The following is a 17,316-nucleotide window of genomic DNA, read 5'->3' on the forward strand; positions in this document are numbered from 1 at the left end:
ACATGGTGATATAGGTAGTTAACAGAAAGGGGGGGGGGGGGTGTTCACCTCCAGTAAGTGGTTTTATGACAACATATAAATAAATCCAGAATGAGATTTTCACTCTGCAGCGGAGTGTGCGCTGATATGAAACTTCCTGGCAGATTAAAACTGTGTGCCCGACCGAGACTCGAACTCGAGTTCGGTCGGGCACACAGTTTTAATCTGCCAGGAAGTTTCATATAAATAAATATTTCACCTTCCAATTGTACTCATCGGTATATGACTGATTTTTTTTTATTTATTTATTTTTTTTTGCTTCAGGCGATTCACAAGCACTAACATTAGCACTACATACCTGTTGTTTGTCAATATGTGACACGTAATTTTGACCTCGGATTAGTAGGTTCTCTTTATTATTATATGGCATATATATTTTGTTCCCTATTTTATATTCGCACAGAGTGCCACTGTTCTCTCATTTTATTTCTTATTTTAACTTTGATGTCACTCCCCGTGCAGTTCGGTTTTTGTTATATAATTACTACATATTACCACTGTATACAATTTGATTTCTTAAATTTACACTAATCCTTTTGTTATGTAGTTTAAAGTGTTGTTGTTATTATTGTCTTTACAAGGGGCCTGAAAATGGCATCATGTAATGCTGAAACTGGTAGCAAAAATAAAATAAAATAACATTGGGAATATAGATGGCTGAAGATGTTTTTGATTCAGCCCGAGGTCCCACAAACATCCTGTATAAAGATGGACTTACACAGAAATATTATTTTTGTCAGTTTGCATGTGTCATTCAGTTGAAACAGCAGATGCATACGGTATCATATCAATGAACATATTTGTTGCTAACAGTTTGATGAAGCACTTCAAGCCTTTTGGTATAATGTTGTATAACTAGTTACAGTTGATAACAAGGTATGTCTATAATCATACGAGCAAGGAAATTGTAATTATTAGTACAAAAGCTGGTTTATGTGGCATTGTCAGCCATGATAATGTGTGAAAAAATGTTTAAAGTAAGTTTCTCTTTAGCTTATTAAAAATTAATTCTAAACTGTATGGAGTTATTTGAATAGTTATTTAAATAGCAATCCACAGTCAATTTCTTATGCCCTATGTTCATAAATGTTTGTCATTTTAGTACAAATGTTACAGAAATTGACAGTTCCACAAGACGAAGGAACTTGAAAGAAGTTGTAATCAACAAACTTACAACGTAGGTCCCTTTGGCAATCTTGTTGAAATCCAGGCTCAGAAGCTATCCGGCGAAAATTTGGTTACAATCCCTGTTTCTGTTTTCCAGAAATGTGTATCAAAATTATTGATCGCTTCTTTCAAATATCCGACACATCATTGCACGGAACAAGGTGCGCTTATGTCGAAACCTGGCATACTCGCATGAAGCTAAAAAATGACATCTCCTAAAACATCAGGTACCATAGTTAACAACAAAATACTCTCTAATTTTATCAAATTTTCCTCAAGACACACAATGTCTTAGTTTATGTGCCATTGCTGTGTATTACTCCATTTACTGCAAACAGGTCTAAATTTTTTTAATAAAAAGGCTGTTTCTAAAACAAATTTTAAGTTTGGTGATTGGTTGATTTGGCAATATCCTGATTATTTTTATTAGCCACTTTTAAATCAGAAAATTTTTCTGTGAGTAGCCCCAAGAAAGCAATAACACATGCTATTATTTAATACACAATTTGAAATTACACAGTTTTTATTGTGTTTATATCACACGATTGCCTGAGAATTCTGAATGCATACAAGACTGCCCACCTTTAAACAGTTTCTCTCTATGTTAGTCACACTAAGTTTTCTATAACAATAGTTTACTCTGTTCCTTGTCAAATTTCAATGTCACCGATTTTCATGGGTTTCATGTGTGCAATGTAGTTTGTTAATAGATAGAAGAGAATATGAGCTGTCTTGCTTATGTTTAGCATTGATTTATTCTCATACAGCCAGGGCAGGAACCTGAGTTACTTGGAAGAAAAAATTTGTCATCATCTAAAAAACAGAAGCAGTATTTATCCGGTTTAATGGGAGCTCATCAATAATAAGTAGGAAAAAAGAGTGGGTATAGTACTGAGCTTTGTGGGACTCCACAGCTTATTACCATTTTGTCAGAGAATTTTTGCATATTTTATCTCTCATGCAATTAGCTTCAAGCTACTGAAGCAACTGTGAGCAATTAACAACATCAAAAGCCTTACTAACATCAACAACAATACCAAAGGAAAACTCTCTTTGTCTGAAGAATTTAAGAATGTTCAGTGAAAGTGCATAACTACAGACCCCTTTTTAATAAATCCAAACTGGTGTTTAATCAAATACATTTTCTTCAAAAAAGCTGTTAATTTTAGATGAATTTCTCAGTTATTGTAAATATAGTCAGAAGTACAGAGGCAAAAAATGCTTAAACCATGACTGTCACAATTTTTGAATAGCGGAATTACCTTTGTGGCCTTTAATAATTCTGGGAAACGCCCTCTGTTTATTGACCTACTTATCACATTTCATAGTGGTGTCAAAATTTTTACAGTAATATTCATTTATAAGTAATCTGGGATACCATCAACACCATATGATTAAGAGGACTTTGTGGCTGTAATGATTAATGACTTTTACACCTCTTTATCAGTTACTGGTGTCAGGAAATTTCATTTGCTTGAAGTTGGGAGTAAAGTTGTGTAGGATTCTGCTGATACAATGATTCCTGGAAGAAGATCTTCACCAATCTTTGAAAACTGCTTGTTGAATAACATAGCTCTTTGCTTTGCACTCAAATTTTTGTAGTATTAGCTGGAGATAAATAGTTCCACTTGGCATTGGTGGGGACCAATGACTACTTTCCAGAAAGCTTTACTCATTATCTCAATTTACAATATAATGCCTCCCACGAACCACAGACCTTCCCGAGGAGGTATGCCTTGCGTGCCTCTATGATACAATAAGCAGTACCATCGCTACAACCACAACAGAGGTGTATCTGTGGAGAGGCCAGACTATTATGACGTTCCTCAAGAGGTGCAGTAGCCTTTTCATCAGTTGCAGTTATAACATCAGCCAACATGGCCTTGCTGCGCCGAGACTGCTAACAGCTGAAAGCAAGGATAAATAATATTTGTAATTTTTTTGAGGACATGAAGCTCTACTGAATGGATAAATGATGAAGGCATCAGCTTGGGTAAAATATTTCAGAGGTAAAATAGTCCCCCATTCAGGTCTCTGGGTGGGGACGAACAGAACAGTGAACACATTTTCAAAGTGAAGACAGACATGATGCCAACTCTCACCACAGTGGTACAAGTTTATATGCTAACTAGATCTGCAGGCAATGAAGTGATTGGAAGAATGTATAGTGAGGTAAAAAAATTATTCACATGGTTAAGGGAGATGATGATGTAATTATGATGGGGGATTGAAATTAGATAGTAGGAAAAGGAAGAGAGGAAAAAAATAGTAGGCAAATATGGACTGGGGGAAAGAAATTAAGGATGAAGCAGCCTGGTAGAATTTGCACAGATCATAATTTAATAATGATTAACACTTGGTTAAAGAATCATGAAAGGAGGTTTATATGTGGAAGAGATCTGGAAACACAAAGGTTTCAAACAGATTACAAGAAGGTGAAACAGCACTACCAAGACCAGATTTTAAACTGCAAAACATTTACGGAAGCAGCTGTGAGCTCTACTCATAATTTATTAGAATATTACAATAACACTTTGTAGAAAGGTAGGAAATTAAGAAACTGGGACCTGATAAGTTTAAAGAACCAGAGGTAGCCGAGTTTCAAACAGAGCATTAGGCAAAGATTTACTGAAACAGGGTTAAAGATGACAAAAGAATGGAATAGGTGCTCTTGAGAGGTGAAATAGTGAAGAGAGTAAAAGATCAAATAGGGAGAAAGTCAATACCCCATACAAAATATATATATATATATATATATATATATATATATATATATATATATATATATATATATATATATATATATATATATATATATATATATATATATATAAAGGCAGCAAGTAAAACAGATAAAACAGAATGCAGACATCTAAAAAATGAGACAGATAGGGAGTGTGAAGTGGCAAGCAGAATAGCTATATGAGAAATGTAAAAACATACCCTCCTGCACAACTAGAGGCAAGATAGATTTTGCCTGTAATAAAATTAGAGAGAGTTTCAGAGAAAAGAGAAGCAGCTGTGTGAATATCAAGAGATCCGATAGCAAGACAGTTCTAAGTACGGAAGGAAAAGCTGAGAGGTGCAAGGAATACATAGAAGGGCTACAGAAGGATGGGATTGAAGGTAATACTGTAGAAAGGAAAGAAGAAATACATGAAGTTGATTTGGGAGATATGATACTGTGAGAAAAATTGGACAGATTACTGAAAGGGGTTGAGTAGGTGACATTCCCTGTGAATAATTGAGACCCTTGGAAGAGCCAGCCATTACAAAACTATTTCACCTAGTGTGCACAATATAGCAGACTTCAAGAAGAATGTAACAATTCCAATTCTGCTGACAAGTGTGAATACTACCAAACTATCAGTTTAATAAGCCATGGCCGCACAGCACTGACACAAATTATTCACAGAATAATGGAAAAAACTGATAGCACCTGACCTTGAGGATGATCAGTTTGGGTTCCAGAGAAATGTAGGAACATGTGAAGCAATACTGACTATGACTCGACTTAAAAGATAGGTTAAAAATAAAAGATAACCTACATTTATAGAATTTGTAGATTCAGAGGAAGTTTTCAACTGTGTTAACTGGAATAGTCTTTGAATTTCTGAAGATAGGAAGCATCAAATACAGGGAACAAAAGGCTATTTTCAACTTGTACGGAAACCAGGCTACAGTTAAGAGTGTCGAAGGATACGAAAGGGAAGCTGTGGTTGAGAAGGAAATGTGAAAGGTGCAGCTTATCTTCTATGTTTTGCAATGCCTACATTGAGATAACTGTAAAGGGAACCAAGGAGAAATTTCGCAAGAGAGTTGAAATTCAAGAAAAAAAAATAAAAAACTTCATTGTTAGCTGATGACATTGTAATTCTGTCAGAGGCAGCAGAGGACTTTGAAGAGCAGTTGAATAGAAGGGATAGTGCATTGAAAAAAGGTTATATGATGAATATCAACAAAAGTAAAACAAGCGTAATGGGAATGTAGTCAAATTAAAACACGTGGTACGGGGGGAATTAGACTAGGAAAGGACACACTAAACGTAGAAGATCAATTTATTTGGACAATAAAATAACTAATGAGAGAGTATAATGGGCAGCTGTATCAAAGCAGTCTTCAGACTGAAGATCTCAATGAAAAAAAGTAGTAATGGCTAGAGATTTGTTTTTGGTTTGATACAACTTTGTTGAGGAAATTTCTATATTTTTCAAGCATCTATGGGAATCAATCACTGTTTGTTTCATTTTCCACGTGAAGATGTTTACAGCCAAGGTGGTTATTCTTTGTATGCTAAATCCATTGTATGGAACATGAAACTAACTATCCACTGTCTCTAAATGGCAGTTATTAAATACATATAGTGAGAGGAAAGGGAGTTTAACACACTGACACACAATATCAACATTTGTTTACCTTTTCAGTGTCACTCTAGATAAACATTTTTTTCACATCTCGTGCTTCAGCAGGTACTGCAAGTAGCATTACATTGTTGGAATCTATTACATGTCTCCTGTAGGCTATCTTTGGTACTGACAGCCTGTTTTCCAGCCTTGTATGTTCATTTTATTTTGCGGAGGACACCTTCACTATAAAGTTCTTTGGGGCCTTAACTGAACAGTAGGATGTGGGTGTTATTGTTGTATGCACCTTGATCACATTTGTCAAACAGGATGTACTTCTTGGTGTAGTAGTAGTAGTAGTAGTAGTTTTCAGTCCAGAGTCTGGTCTGATGCAGTTCTCCATGCAACTCTATACTGAGCAAGCCTCTACCTCTCTGAATAACTACTACAACCTACATCCTTCTGAATCTGCTTAGTGTTAGTGTCTCCCTCTATGATTTTTACCCCCCCTCCCCCCATGCTTCCCTCCAATACTAAAATGGTGATCCCTTGATGCATCAGAATGTGTCAACTGATCCCTTCTTCTAGTCAAGTTGTATCACAAATTCCTCTTTTCCCCAATTCTGTTCAGTACGTACCTGTTCATTAGTTATGTGATCTACCCATCTAATCTTCAGCATTATTCTGTAGCACCACTTTCAAAAGCTTCTATTCTCTTCTTGGGCTAAACTAGTTCTCAGCCATGTTTCACTTCTATACATGGCTACACTCCATACAAGTAGTTTTTGGAAAGACTTTCCGACACTTAAATCTATACCCGATGTTAACAAATTTCTCTTCTTCAGAAACGCTTTCCTTGCCATTGCCAGTCTACATTTTATATCCTCTCTACTTCGACCATCATCAGTTATTTTGCTCCCCAAATAGCAAAACTCCTTTACTGCGTTAAGTGTCTCATTTCCTAATCTAATTCCCTCAGCATCACCCGACTTAATTCGACTACATTCCATTATCCTCGTTTTGCTTTTGTTGATGTTCATCTTATATCCTCCTTTCAAGACACTGTCCATTCCGTTCAACTGCTCTTCCAAGTCCTTTGCTGTCTCTGACAGAATTACAATCTCATAGGAGAACCTCAAAGTTTTCTTCTCCATGGATTTTAATACCTACTCCGAATTTTTCTTTTGTTTCTTTTACTGCTTGCTCAATATACAGATTGAACAACATCGGGGAGAGGCTACAACCCTCTCTCACTCCCTTCCCAACCACTGCTTCCCTTTCATGTCCCTCGACTCTTATAACTGCCATCTGGTTTGTGTACAAATTGTAAATAGCCTTTCGCTTCCTGTATTTTACCCCTGCCACCTTCAGAATTTGAAAGAGAGTATTCCAGTCAACATTGTCAAAAGCTTTCTCTAAGTCTACAAATGCTAGAAACGTAGGTTTGCCTTTCCTTAATCTAGCTTCTAAGATAAGTCGTAGGGTCAGTATTGCCTCACATGTTCCAACATTTCTACAGAATCCAAACTGATCTTCCCCGAGGCCAGCTTCTACTAGTTTTTTCATTCATCTGTAAATAATTCTTGTTAGTATTTTGCAGACTTGACTTATTAAACTGATAGTTCAGTAACTTTCGCACCTGTCAACACTTGCTTTCTTTGTGATTGGAATTATAATGCTCTCTCTCAAACACTCTACAGCCTATGGTTCTTTCAGTTTATCCAGATCCCATCTCCTTAAATTCCCACCTTTTTGCAGTTTCTTCAGTTTTAGTCTACAGTTCATAACCAATAAATTGTGGCCAGAGTCCACATCTGCCCCTGAAAATGTCCTAAAACTTAAAACCAGGTTCCTAAATCTGTCTTACTATTATGTAATCTATCTGAAACCTTCAAGTGTGTCCAGGCCTCTTCCACATATACAAACTTCTTTCATTATTCTTAAACCGAGTGTTAGCTATGATTAAGTTATGCTCTGTGCAAAATTTTAGCAGGCAGCTTCCTCTTTCACTCCTTACCGCCAGTCCATATTAACCTACTACTTTTCCTTCTCTTCCTTTTCCTTTCGAATTCTAGTTCCCCATGACTATTAAATGTTCATCTCCCTTAACTAGCTGAATAATTTATTTTATTGCATCATAATTTCTTCCATCTCTTCATCTGTGGAGCTAGTTGACATATAAAACTGTACTACTGTCGTAGGCGTGGGCTTCGTGTATATCTTGGCCACAATAATGCATTCACTATGCTGTCCGTCGTAGCTTATCCACATTCCTGTTTTCTCCCCCCCCCCCCCCCCCCCCCCTTCATTATTAAACCTACTCCTGCATTACACCTATTTGATTTTGTATTTATAACCCTGTATTCACCTGACCAGAAGTCTTGTTCCTCCTGCCACCAAGCTTCACTAATTTCCACTATTTTAACTGCAACATATCCCTTCCCCTTTTTAAATTTTCTAATCTGCCTGCCCGATTAAGGGATAGGGCATTCCACACTCCGATCCGTAGAATGCCAGTTTCATTTCTGCTGATAATGACATCCTCCAGAGTAGTCTCCACCCGGAGATATAAATGGTGAGACTATTTTACCTCTGGAATATTTTATCCTAGAGCATGCCATCATCATTTAACAATATAGTAAAGCTGCATGTTCTTGTGAAAAATTACATCTGTAGTTTCCCCTTGCTTTCAGCCATTTGCAGTACCACAACAGCAGGGCAATTTTGGTTGATGTTACAAGGCCAGATCAGTCAATCATCCAAACTGTTGCCCCTGAAACTACTGAAAAGGTGGCTGCCACTCTTCAGGAACCAAACGTTTGTCTGGCCTCTCAACAGACACCCCTCTGTTGTGGTTGCACCTATGGTATGGCTATCTGTATCGCTGAGGCACGCAAGCCTCCCCACCAATGGCATGGTTCATGAGGGACGATGTATTTAATAGATTAATAAACAAGTTGATTTCCACAACTGTACAACAAAGTTTATATTAAAATCACCTTACAATATAATTATTTTGCCTTTGGTCCTCGAGAGCTCCAATTTATCCTGAAATACTAACACATTACTAACTGGTACTGTACAGATGCGTATAACAATTGATTTCTGTCGCCAGTACCACATACTTCTGCTTTTCACATTCCACAGTGCTTTCCTACACGCAGTGTCACACTGCAGAGCTGGCTTACACACAACCTAAGTATTGTTTCCAGAGTGGAAAGTAGAAGAGCTGTAGTGGCAGAAGACCGAGTCTGGTTGTCTCTTGTTCTTCCGTAATTCAGTCAGTGACAGCACTGCACATGAAACGGAAGTGTCTATGTTTGAGACCATGTGTGGCACACAGTTTTAATCTATCAAGAAATTTTATAAGGTGTACATTCCCTAAAACACATAATGAAGGATTTATACTGGCAACTGTTAGTGCTTTACCTTCAAAATACCAAGATTCAGAACAACGAAATAATTATAAAATAATTATTGTACTGTGTGAATTGTGTGTATAATATCTTCAGACGGCAGAAAGATTTTTCCTGCAACTAAAATAGTTGTGGGAACAAATTAAGTTTTTTACTACTATACTTATGAAAAAATTATACACAGGTGGCGATTAACACTGAAATGATTTCTTGAGGAGCACATTTGAGGAATAGGAACTCAACTGTAGCATTTTTCCATAAAATCATCAATCAGGTGAACAGAGAAATATATCACTTTCTGCTGTCTAATGTACTGACACACTCAAGAAAAAACCTCTTTTCTTTTTTCCATTGCAAGGAATAAGACCACATTTTATTGCCCGACACATATGATTTGGACATAAATTAAGTAACATTTGAAGAGATTACATACCAACAATGTTCCTCATGTGTGAATATGTAAACTATGGCACTTTTCCCCAGTTTCTCCTAACATGCACGATACTATCTTACCTAGGACCAGGTCGGCGAACATCTGCTCCATCTCTTTCACGAACACGAGGTACACGTCTTTCAAGGCCACCACGGCCAACCCCCATCAGAATATCAGTGATGCGGTCTTCCAGCCGCTAAACACCAACAGAAATTGAACAAAGTGTACCAAGTTTAGAAAGCTACAGCATTCCAATAAAGTACTTATGCTAATCAAAACATCTACAGATTGGTTAACTGACAAACTGCTCTACATCAGTGACAACAGAACTGAGCATCAATGCAATCATTACCAATGCAAGACTGTGTTAGAGCTTTCAATCAAAGACACAACTATAACATTTTAAATAATGTTTGAAATAAAATGTTTAAGACAAAGCAAAAGTAGATCATATGAGATCATTTACTTTGGAGTATATAGGATAGAGCACCACTTACTTGATTTGCAGAGGAATTTCGTAGCAGCCAAGCAGAAAAGGATAAGCTTACAGGCAAACAACAGAGTATATATTCTCTCAGATATTTTCCTTTTCTGAGAGCATATATACTCAAAACAAACAATGGAAAATTCAGGATGGAATGTAACAATATTATAAGAAGAAAAGTTGCCACTCACCATACAGTGGAGATGCTGAGTCGCAGATATGCACAGCAAAGACTTTCACATTTAAAGCTTTTTGGCCAATGGCCTTTGTCAACAATACACACACACACACACACACACACACACACACACACACACACGACTGCTGTCTCAGGCAACTGAAACTACACTTCGAGCAGCAGCCCCAGTGCATGATGGGAGTGGCGACTGGGTGGGGGTAAGGAGGCGGCCGGGGCAGGGAGGGGGAGGGATAGTATGTTGGGGGATGCAGACAGCGAAGTGCTGCAGGTTAGGCAGAGGGCAAGGGAGAGGTGGGGAGTGGGGGGGGGGGGGGGTGCAGAAGTAGCAGAAAAGGAGAGAAATGAATAAAAAGACTGAGTGTGGTGGCGGAATGACAGCTGTGTAGTGCTGGAAAGGGAGCAGGGAAGGGGCTGGATGGGTGAGGACAGTGACTAATGAAGGTTGAGTCCAGGAGGGTTATGGGAATGTAGGATGTATTGCAGGGAAAGTTCCCACCTGCGCGATTCAGAAAAGCTTGTGTCGGTGGGAAGGATCCATATGGCACACGCTGCAAAGCAGTCACTGAAATGAAGGATATCATGTTCAGCAGCGTGTTCAGCAACTGGGTGGTCTATTCGTTTCTTGGCCATGGTTTGTTGGTGGTCATTCATGCAGACAGACAGCCTGTTGGTTGTCATGCCTACATAGAATGCAGCACAGTGGTTGCAGCTTAGCTTGTAGACCAAATGGCTGGTTTCTCAGGTAGCCCGGCCTTTGATGGGATATGTGATGCTAGTGACTGGAGGAGGTTGTAGCGGGAGAATGTATGGGACAGGTCTTACATCTAAGTCTATTACAGGAGTATGGGAAATGAGCTAAGGAATTGGCAGCAGGATGTTGTTGTGTAAGGATGGACAAGTATACTGTATAGGTTCGGTGGACGGCAGAATACCACTGTGGGAGGGATGGGAAGGATAGTGGGCAGGACATTTCTCATTTCAGGGTGTGATTAGAGGTTATCGAAACCCAGGTGGAGGATGTAATTCAGCTGCTCCAGTCCTGGGTGGTACTGAGTTACGAGGGGAATGCTCCTCTGTGGCCGGATGGTGGGACTTTGGGAGGTGGTGGGAGATTAGAAAGATAAGTCACAGGAGATTTGTTTTGCCTTTTTGCGCCTATCCCATAAAAGGCAGGGATACCTGTGAAACCAGTCACTTTGTCTACATGGTAAGCTGCAACCACTGTGTTGCATTCTACGTAGGCGTGACAACCAAAAAGCTGTCTGCCACATTAATTGCCACCGACAAACTACGGCCAAGAAACAAATGGACCACCCTGTTGCTGAACACGCTGTCGAACATGATATCCTTATATCCTTCATTTCAATGATTGCTTCACAGCCTACGCCATATGGATCCTTCCCACCAACACCAGCTTTTCTGAACTGTGCAGATGGGAACTTTCCCTGCAATACGTCCTACGTTCCTGTAACCCACCTGGCCTCAAACTTCGTTAGGTACTGTCCTCACCCATCCAGCCCCTTCCCTGTTCCCATTCCAGCGCTACACAGCCCTCATTCCACCACCACACCCAGTCTTTTTATTTATTTCTCTCCTTTTCTGCTACTCCCCCCCCCCCCTCCCCACCTCTCCCTGCCTTCCATCTAACCTACAGCACTTCACTGGCTGCCACCTTCACCATACGACCCCTCCCCTTCCCCGACCCAGCCTCCTCCTTACCGCCACCCAGTCGCCACTCCCATCATGCTCTGGTGCTACTGGTCACAGTGTGGTTTCAGTTGCCTGAGACTGCAGTCGTATGAGTTGCGTCTGCGTGCACGAGTGTGAGTGTGAGTGTGAGTGTGAGTGTGTGTGTGTGTGTGTGTGTGTGTGTGTGTGTGTGTGTGTGTGTGGCCTTTCTGCGGCTCAGTATCTCTGCGATATGGTGAGTAGCAACTTTCCTACTTATAATAGGATATATACTCAGTTGTTTGCCTTAATTTCAATGTAACTCTGAATTGTACTTTCCCAATGGGTGGCCAATTATTTTCCTCTGATGTTGAAGGAATTTTATTTCCTGCGCACTGTTCTTGTAAAGTGGGTAACAAGGCAATCCAAGACCAAATTGATCATTAGTCTCAATACACAGTATATTGCTTTGAATGCTAAATCGTTTAAAATATTCCACTACCTTAGCAGAGCAATTCATCTCAACATGTACATCTACAGAGAACTTTATGAATTCCACCTCTCAGTTTACTTTAACAACTGCTCTTCAAAAAATTTATATAGATTAAATCATATGAATCCTCGAAAGTTTTATGAATATCAGTGACAGATACAGCAGTGGCAATGATAACATGCAATACAAAGTCTCTAGAATCTGTAAGATGTATATCACTGGTAAGCTAGAAGTCTTGTTACTGGAAATGCATACGGCTCCAAATGTTTATTCTTCCCAATGTGGGTAGCCTTTGGTGTTTTGTATTGATAAAATGTATAAATACAAAAACTGCTTCCATTGAGACGAGCAGGAAAGATACTGATAGAATTAAAAAACTACAGGGAATGATCTAGATTCACTGAACGAATCTACAATTGAAACACATATTCCACAACATTTAAGACAGGACGACAAGTTAACTCCACATTGAACCAAAATTCTGGCCCATATCCATTTGAGTGACCAAAAGTAAAACTGAACATTTTATAAAACCAAAACAACAAATCTTCCACCTGTACTTTTCTCAGTTACTACCCTTTCTGTCAGGTATATAAATTCCAAATGCAATTTTCAGCTACAAGTAAGTGAAACAGATTAAATTATTAATTGAATTAGATGAATATACCACACATTTTCCTTAAAAAGCATCCACCAAAAAGTTTTTATGTATCAAAAGGTAGCTTAGATTTGAAAACTTTAATTCTTTTTTATTAGCCCTGAATAAGAACTCTGTTTAAAAATTATGTAATTTTGTGTCGTTTTCCAACAACTTTTGATAGTGCTTGGATGATATTATTTTTTAATCACACACTACCGACAATATAAGCATCTTTGCCTCCCTGTCTTTTCACACCAGGTGGATCACTAACGCCTTAGGATCTGGACAGAGCCTCTATTGAAGCCCCCCTTCCCCATTTTCTAGCAACAGTGGAACTTGTGGCTCCATATACTTTCCCGGTGTAGTAATTGATGATATTCGAGTTGGGTCTCCAGCGAGAACATATCATCATCTTCACACAATATTTCGGCAGTCCATCTGGGCGCCATCTTCAGGTGAGTAAGCCATTGCTCTAACTCACCGAAACTGAAATCGAATATGTCGCCGCGGCTCCTTTATACACTGTCCGTAGGTCCACAACACATGCATAAACATAACTGCTCTCTAGAGCAAGACAACAGTGCACCGCTGGGGAAAACTTGTGGAAACGATAAATTGATAAACACTATTGACAGCTATTGATGACCAAAACATAGACCGTTGTTTAATGTCAAACAAAACTGGGTTCCAATGCTTACTTAAAGGACATCCATTATCTCTGTTTATAATGTAGTCAGACAGCTGGATTTCAATCACTTCTTTCACTACACAGTCCCAATAACGCAACATAAGGGCAACCACTTGTGTCTCATCGTGTAACATTTCATGTCCTTCAGTAAGACAATGTTCCACAACCGCAACTTTTCTGGCTGAAATAAACGTGTGTGGCGAAGGTGCTCCATGCATTGATCCTGGAGCATACAAATCATTTCTCCAGTACAGGCTTTCCTGCAGTGGCAGTCAATTTTGTAGACACCAGGCTTCCTCAAACCCAAATAATCCTTCACTGAGCCCAGCAGAACTCTAGTTTTAGCTGGCGGACGGAATACACTCTTAATATAAAATCTTTTTAAAATTCTTCCTATTGCTGAACATATGCTTCCCACAAAAGGTAGGAATGCAACCAATTTGCCTGTATGTTCTGTTGGTTCCTGCAAGGGTCCACTCTTTAGAGCATGACAGATCTGATTGTTGGTATACCCATTTGGCTCGAACACTACTTCTAGATGATCCAGTTCTTGTGTCAAACTATCTGCATCTGAGGTGGCGTAAGCTCTTTTTACCAATGTACTTAGGACCTCATTGCCTTAGTATGGTGATGACAACTTGATGCATGAAGATATTTACAATAAACACTGTGTCCTAATGTCCCATCATCCCTCCTGTAGACAAAGATATCTAAAAATGGAAGTTTCCCATCCTTTTCAACTTCCATCATTAATATTTGGATGAAGACAATCAAAACGATCTAGGAAATTATCCAGAGCATCCCTCCCATGCGACAATATGGGAGAAGTGCCAACTGTGAAATAGAGGAGGATAAGCCTTGGCAACAATGCCATCTATTAGCAGTAAAGGCAAGTCAACTTTGTGTAAAACTGACATTGTCTTTGCACTTCAGTCCACAGTGTGAGGAATCGCATTGATTTATACAAAAAGATGGGTTTAGTGTATTGTAAGATGCTGAACAGTTTCAGGAAGTTCAACTAACAAAGGCACTGCATGTTTTACCATGTCAAAGAATGTGGAAAAGGAAAATGTGAAGGACCTAGGAGAGTACAAGAGGTTTTAAAACTTAGAAGGAAGCTCTCTGAAGAAGAAGAGGAGGAGGAGGAGGAGGAGGAGGAGGAGAAAAAAAAAGGCGAGTGCTTAATTTATACGCGGTAAAAAGTTGCATTACTTTTAGCAAAGTCCTTGCGCCCTTTGAAGGATGATGATTTAATAGAAGATTACTTTGTAGTTGCAACTGATCATTTATGTCCATTTCAGGTACAAAAATCCATGTAATGCCTATATCAAACCTGATAATTGTGCGTTGCATACAGGTTATGGCAGACAAAGATCGGAGCCAGATGGCAAAATTATTGTAAAGAGTTTGTTGCCTGTTCTTTAGCATTCTATGAAAGTGTAGATATCACTTGCACACAGATTGATGTAATATTCTCAGCAGTTTTGAAGAAACTATAAGAACATATGTTTCTCGTGAAATTTGATAGTCTGTGTGCCTACAGATGGAGTGCCAATCATGTTGGGTGGCAGGGGGTGGGGGTGGGGGTGGGAAAAATCAAGATCTTTCTAAATCTATACTAACCAATCCAAAGTAAAGTGCATGGCAGAAGTTACATCACATTGTACCAGTTATAAGAGTTTCTCCGTATGATTGTTTAAGTGCCTCTGTGCATGCTGTAATTAATATAATCTTGTCCTCATGGTCCCTATGCGAATGATACATAAGGGTGTTTATTTGGTAATAAATATGCAACCAGTCTATTTTTTTTTACGATGTATTCAACCATGAACATGTTTTCGAGCCATTGCAGGCTCATCTTCAAATGGAAGTGTTACAGAAACATTATCTTGTGGACCAAGTGTAGCTATATGCATTGCTGGTGCTGCTGGCAGAAATTACAGAAATTTAATAATCAATGATGAAACATTTATGAATCCAAAAGTTTTTTTATATTTTAGGTACTTACAGTACACTGCCTTGTGGTATTCATATCAGATTGCTTCTTATAACATGCATTATTATGCTATGTACACAAATAAACACAGTATGTAGCTACACTTGGTATTACACTGGCTCACAGGATGTAAACATTCTATGTTTTTACAAAGAACATGGATATGACAGATGCTGCACTTTTATTACATTATAGTCTTTGGCAAGAGATGCATTGAATTATGATACAAATATTACTAGTATAGGTTTTATATTTCAGTAAATGTCGCTTGCTACATACAAAAGGTAAACAGCTAGAGATGAATATGTAATACATAATTAAAAACTTTTTGTCAGTTAGAGAATTCCATAGTCGTTACACACCAAGAAGAACAAGATTTATGCAGGAAGATGAATTAATGTCTTTTTTTTTGCCAGAATATCATGGAAATTCTGGAAGAAAAGGTTTTGCATTGATTCAGTCTGTTCGTTCAGGATTTTTTGGGGCGATTTCCAATTGTTGAAGGAGGTCTTCTCAGAAATGTGTAGCGCAGAAATACTGTCGTTGATATCATCAACACAGTATTCATGATGAACAACATGTGATACAAAACTGGACTTATCTAAGTTTTTGAGTTGAAGAGCATCCATATGCTCTTTTGTAGCAGGTTGCAAAATTTTTCCCTGTTTGACCTATGTAGAAGGAAGACCAGGAGCATGTGAGTTTGTATATGCCAGAATTTGTATGCCAATCTTTAGTGGATTTATTATTGTGAAGAATTTTATTTTCTATTTTATTGTCAGTGTGGAAGAACATTTTTATGTTGTGTGGTCTGAAAAGATTTGCAAGTTTAATAAATGACACTTTGCCAAGGAATGGAAGACAGACAAATTTTGGCATTTCTTTCTTAGTTTGTAATGGTGATGGTGGTTGCTCGAGTTTACTTTCAATTTTTTGAAGCTACACTTCGTCCACATGATAATGTTTCTGTAATACCTCCATCTGAAGATGAGCCCGCAGTGGCTCAAAAACATGTTCGTGGTTGAATAAATCGTTAATAAGAGACTGGTTGCATATTTATTACCAAATAAACGCCAGTTTAAATCAAAGTCTTAGTTTGTCATCCACAGTGGATATACTGAGAAAAAAAGATACATGGGGGTTTTAGTATATTCCTAAAATCATCATTTAAAGCTAATTCCTGAGACTTGATAAGTAGGAACACACACACACACACACACACACACACACACACACACACACACACACACGTCAAAGAAGCCTGTTCCCATCAGTGCTGCCTTTCTCCGTGTATGTTCAATATTTTGGCACAGGTCTCACACACATAACAGGATTCTAGATGGGGTCACACAAGTGATTGGTACGCAGTATCCTTTGTAGACTGATTGCATTTTGCCAGTGCTCTACCTATAAACCAAAGTCTAGCACCTGCTGTACCAATGACTGAATGTACGTGATAATTCCATTTCAAATCCTTATGAAGTGTTACACACAGGCATTTGTATCAGTTGGCCAATTCCAAAAGCAACTCACTGATATTATAGTCACAGGATACTACATTTTTACATTTTGTCAAGTGCACAATTTTGCAGTTCTGAACATTAGAAGCTAGTAGTCAATCTTTGAACCACTTTGGAATCTTACCAAGGTCTGACTGAAAATTTATGCAGGGTCATTCATGCAGTACTTCATTATACATAACTGCATCATCTGCAAAAAGTGTGAGGTTACTATTAACATTGTCCGCATG

At 38.5% G+C, this 17,316-nt stretch overlaps 1 protein-coding gene across 1 annotated transcript in view; it reads right to left on the reverse strand.

Annotated features, from left to right (window-relative positions):
* The window catches only part of LOC124623189 (E3 ubiquitin-protein ligase Iruka-like), a 150,256-nt gene that overhangs the window by 83,867 nt on the left and 49,073 nt on the right, over window positions 1-17,316 (reverse strand). The window contains exon 3 of the mRNA XM_047148995.1: window positions 9,479-9,594. Within this exon, the coding sequence (XP_047004951.1) occupies window positions 9,479-9,594 (116 nt within the window). The remainder of the gene's footprint in view (window positions 1-9,478; window positions 9,595-17,316) is intronic.

Source organism: Schistocerca americana, chromosome 7, assembly GCF_021461395.2.
Source record: "Schistocerca americana isolate TAMUIC-IGC-003095 chromosome 7, iqSchAmer2.1, whole genome shotgun sequence".
Taxonomy (NCBI): domain Eukaryota; kingdom Metazoa; phylum Arthropoda; class Insecta; order Orthoptera; family Acrididae; genus Schistocerca; species Schistocerca americana.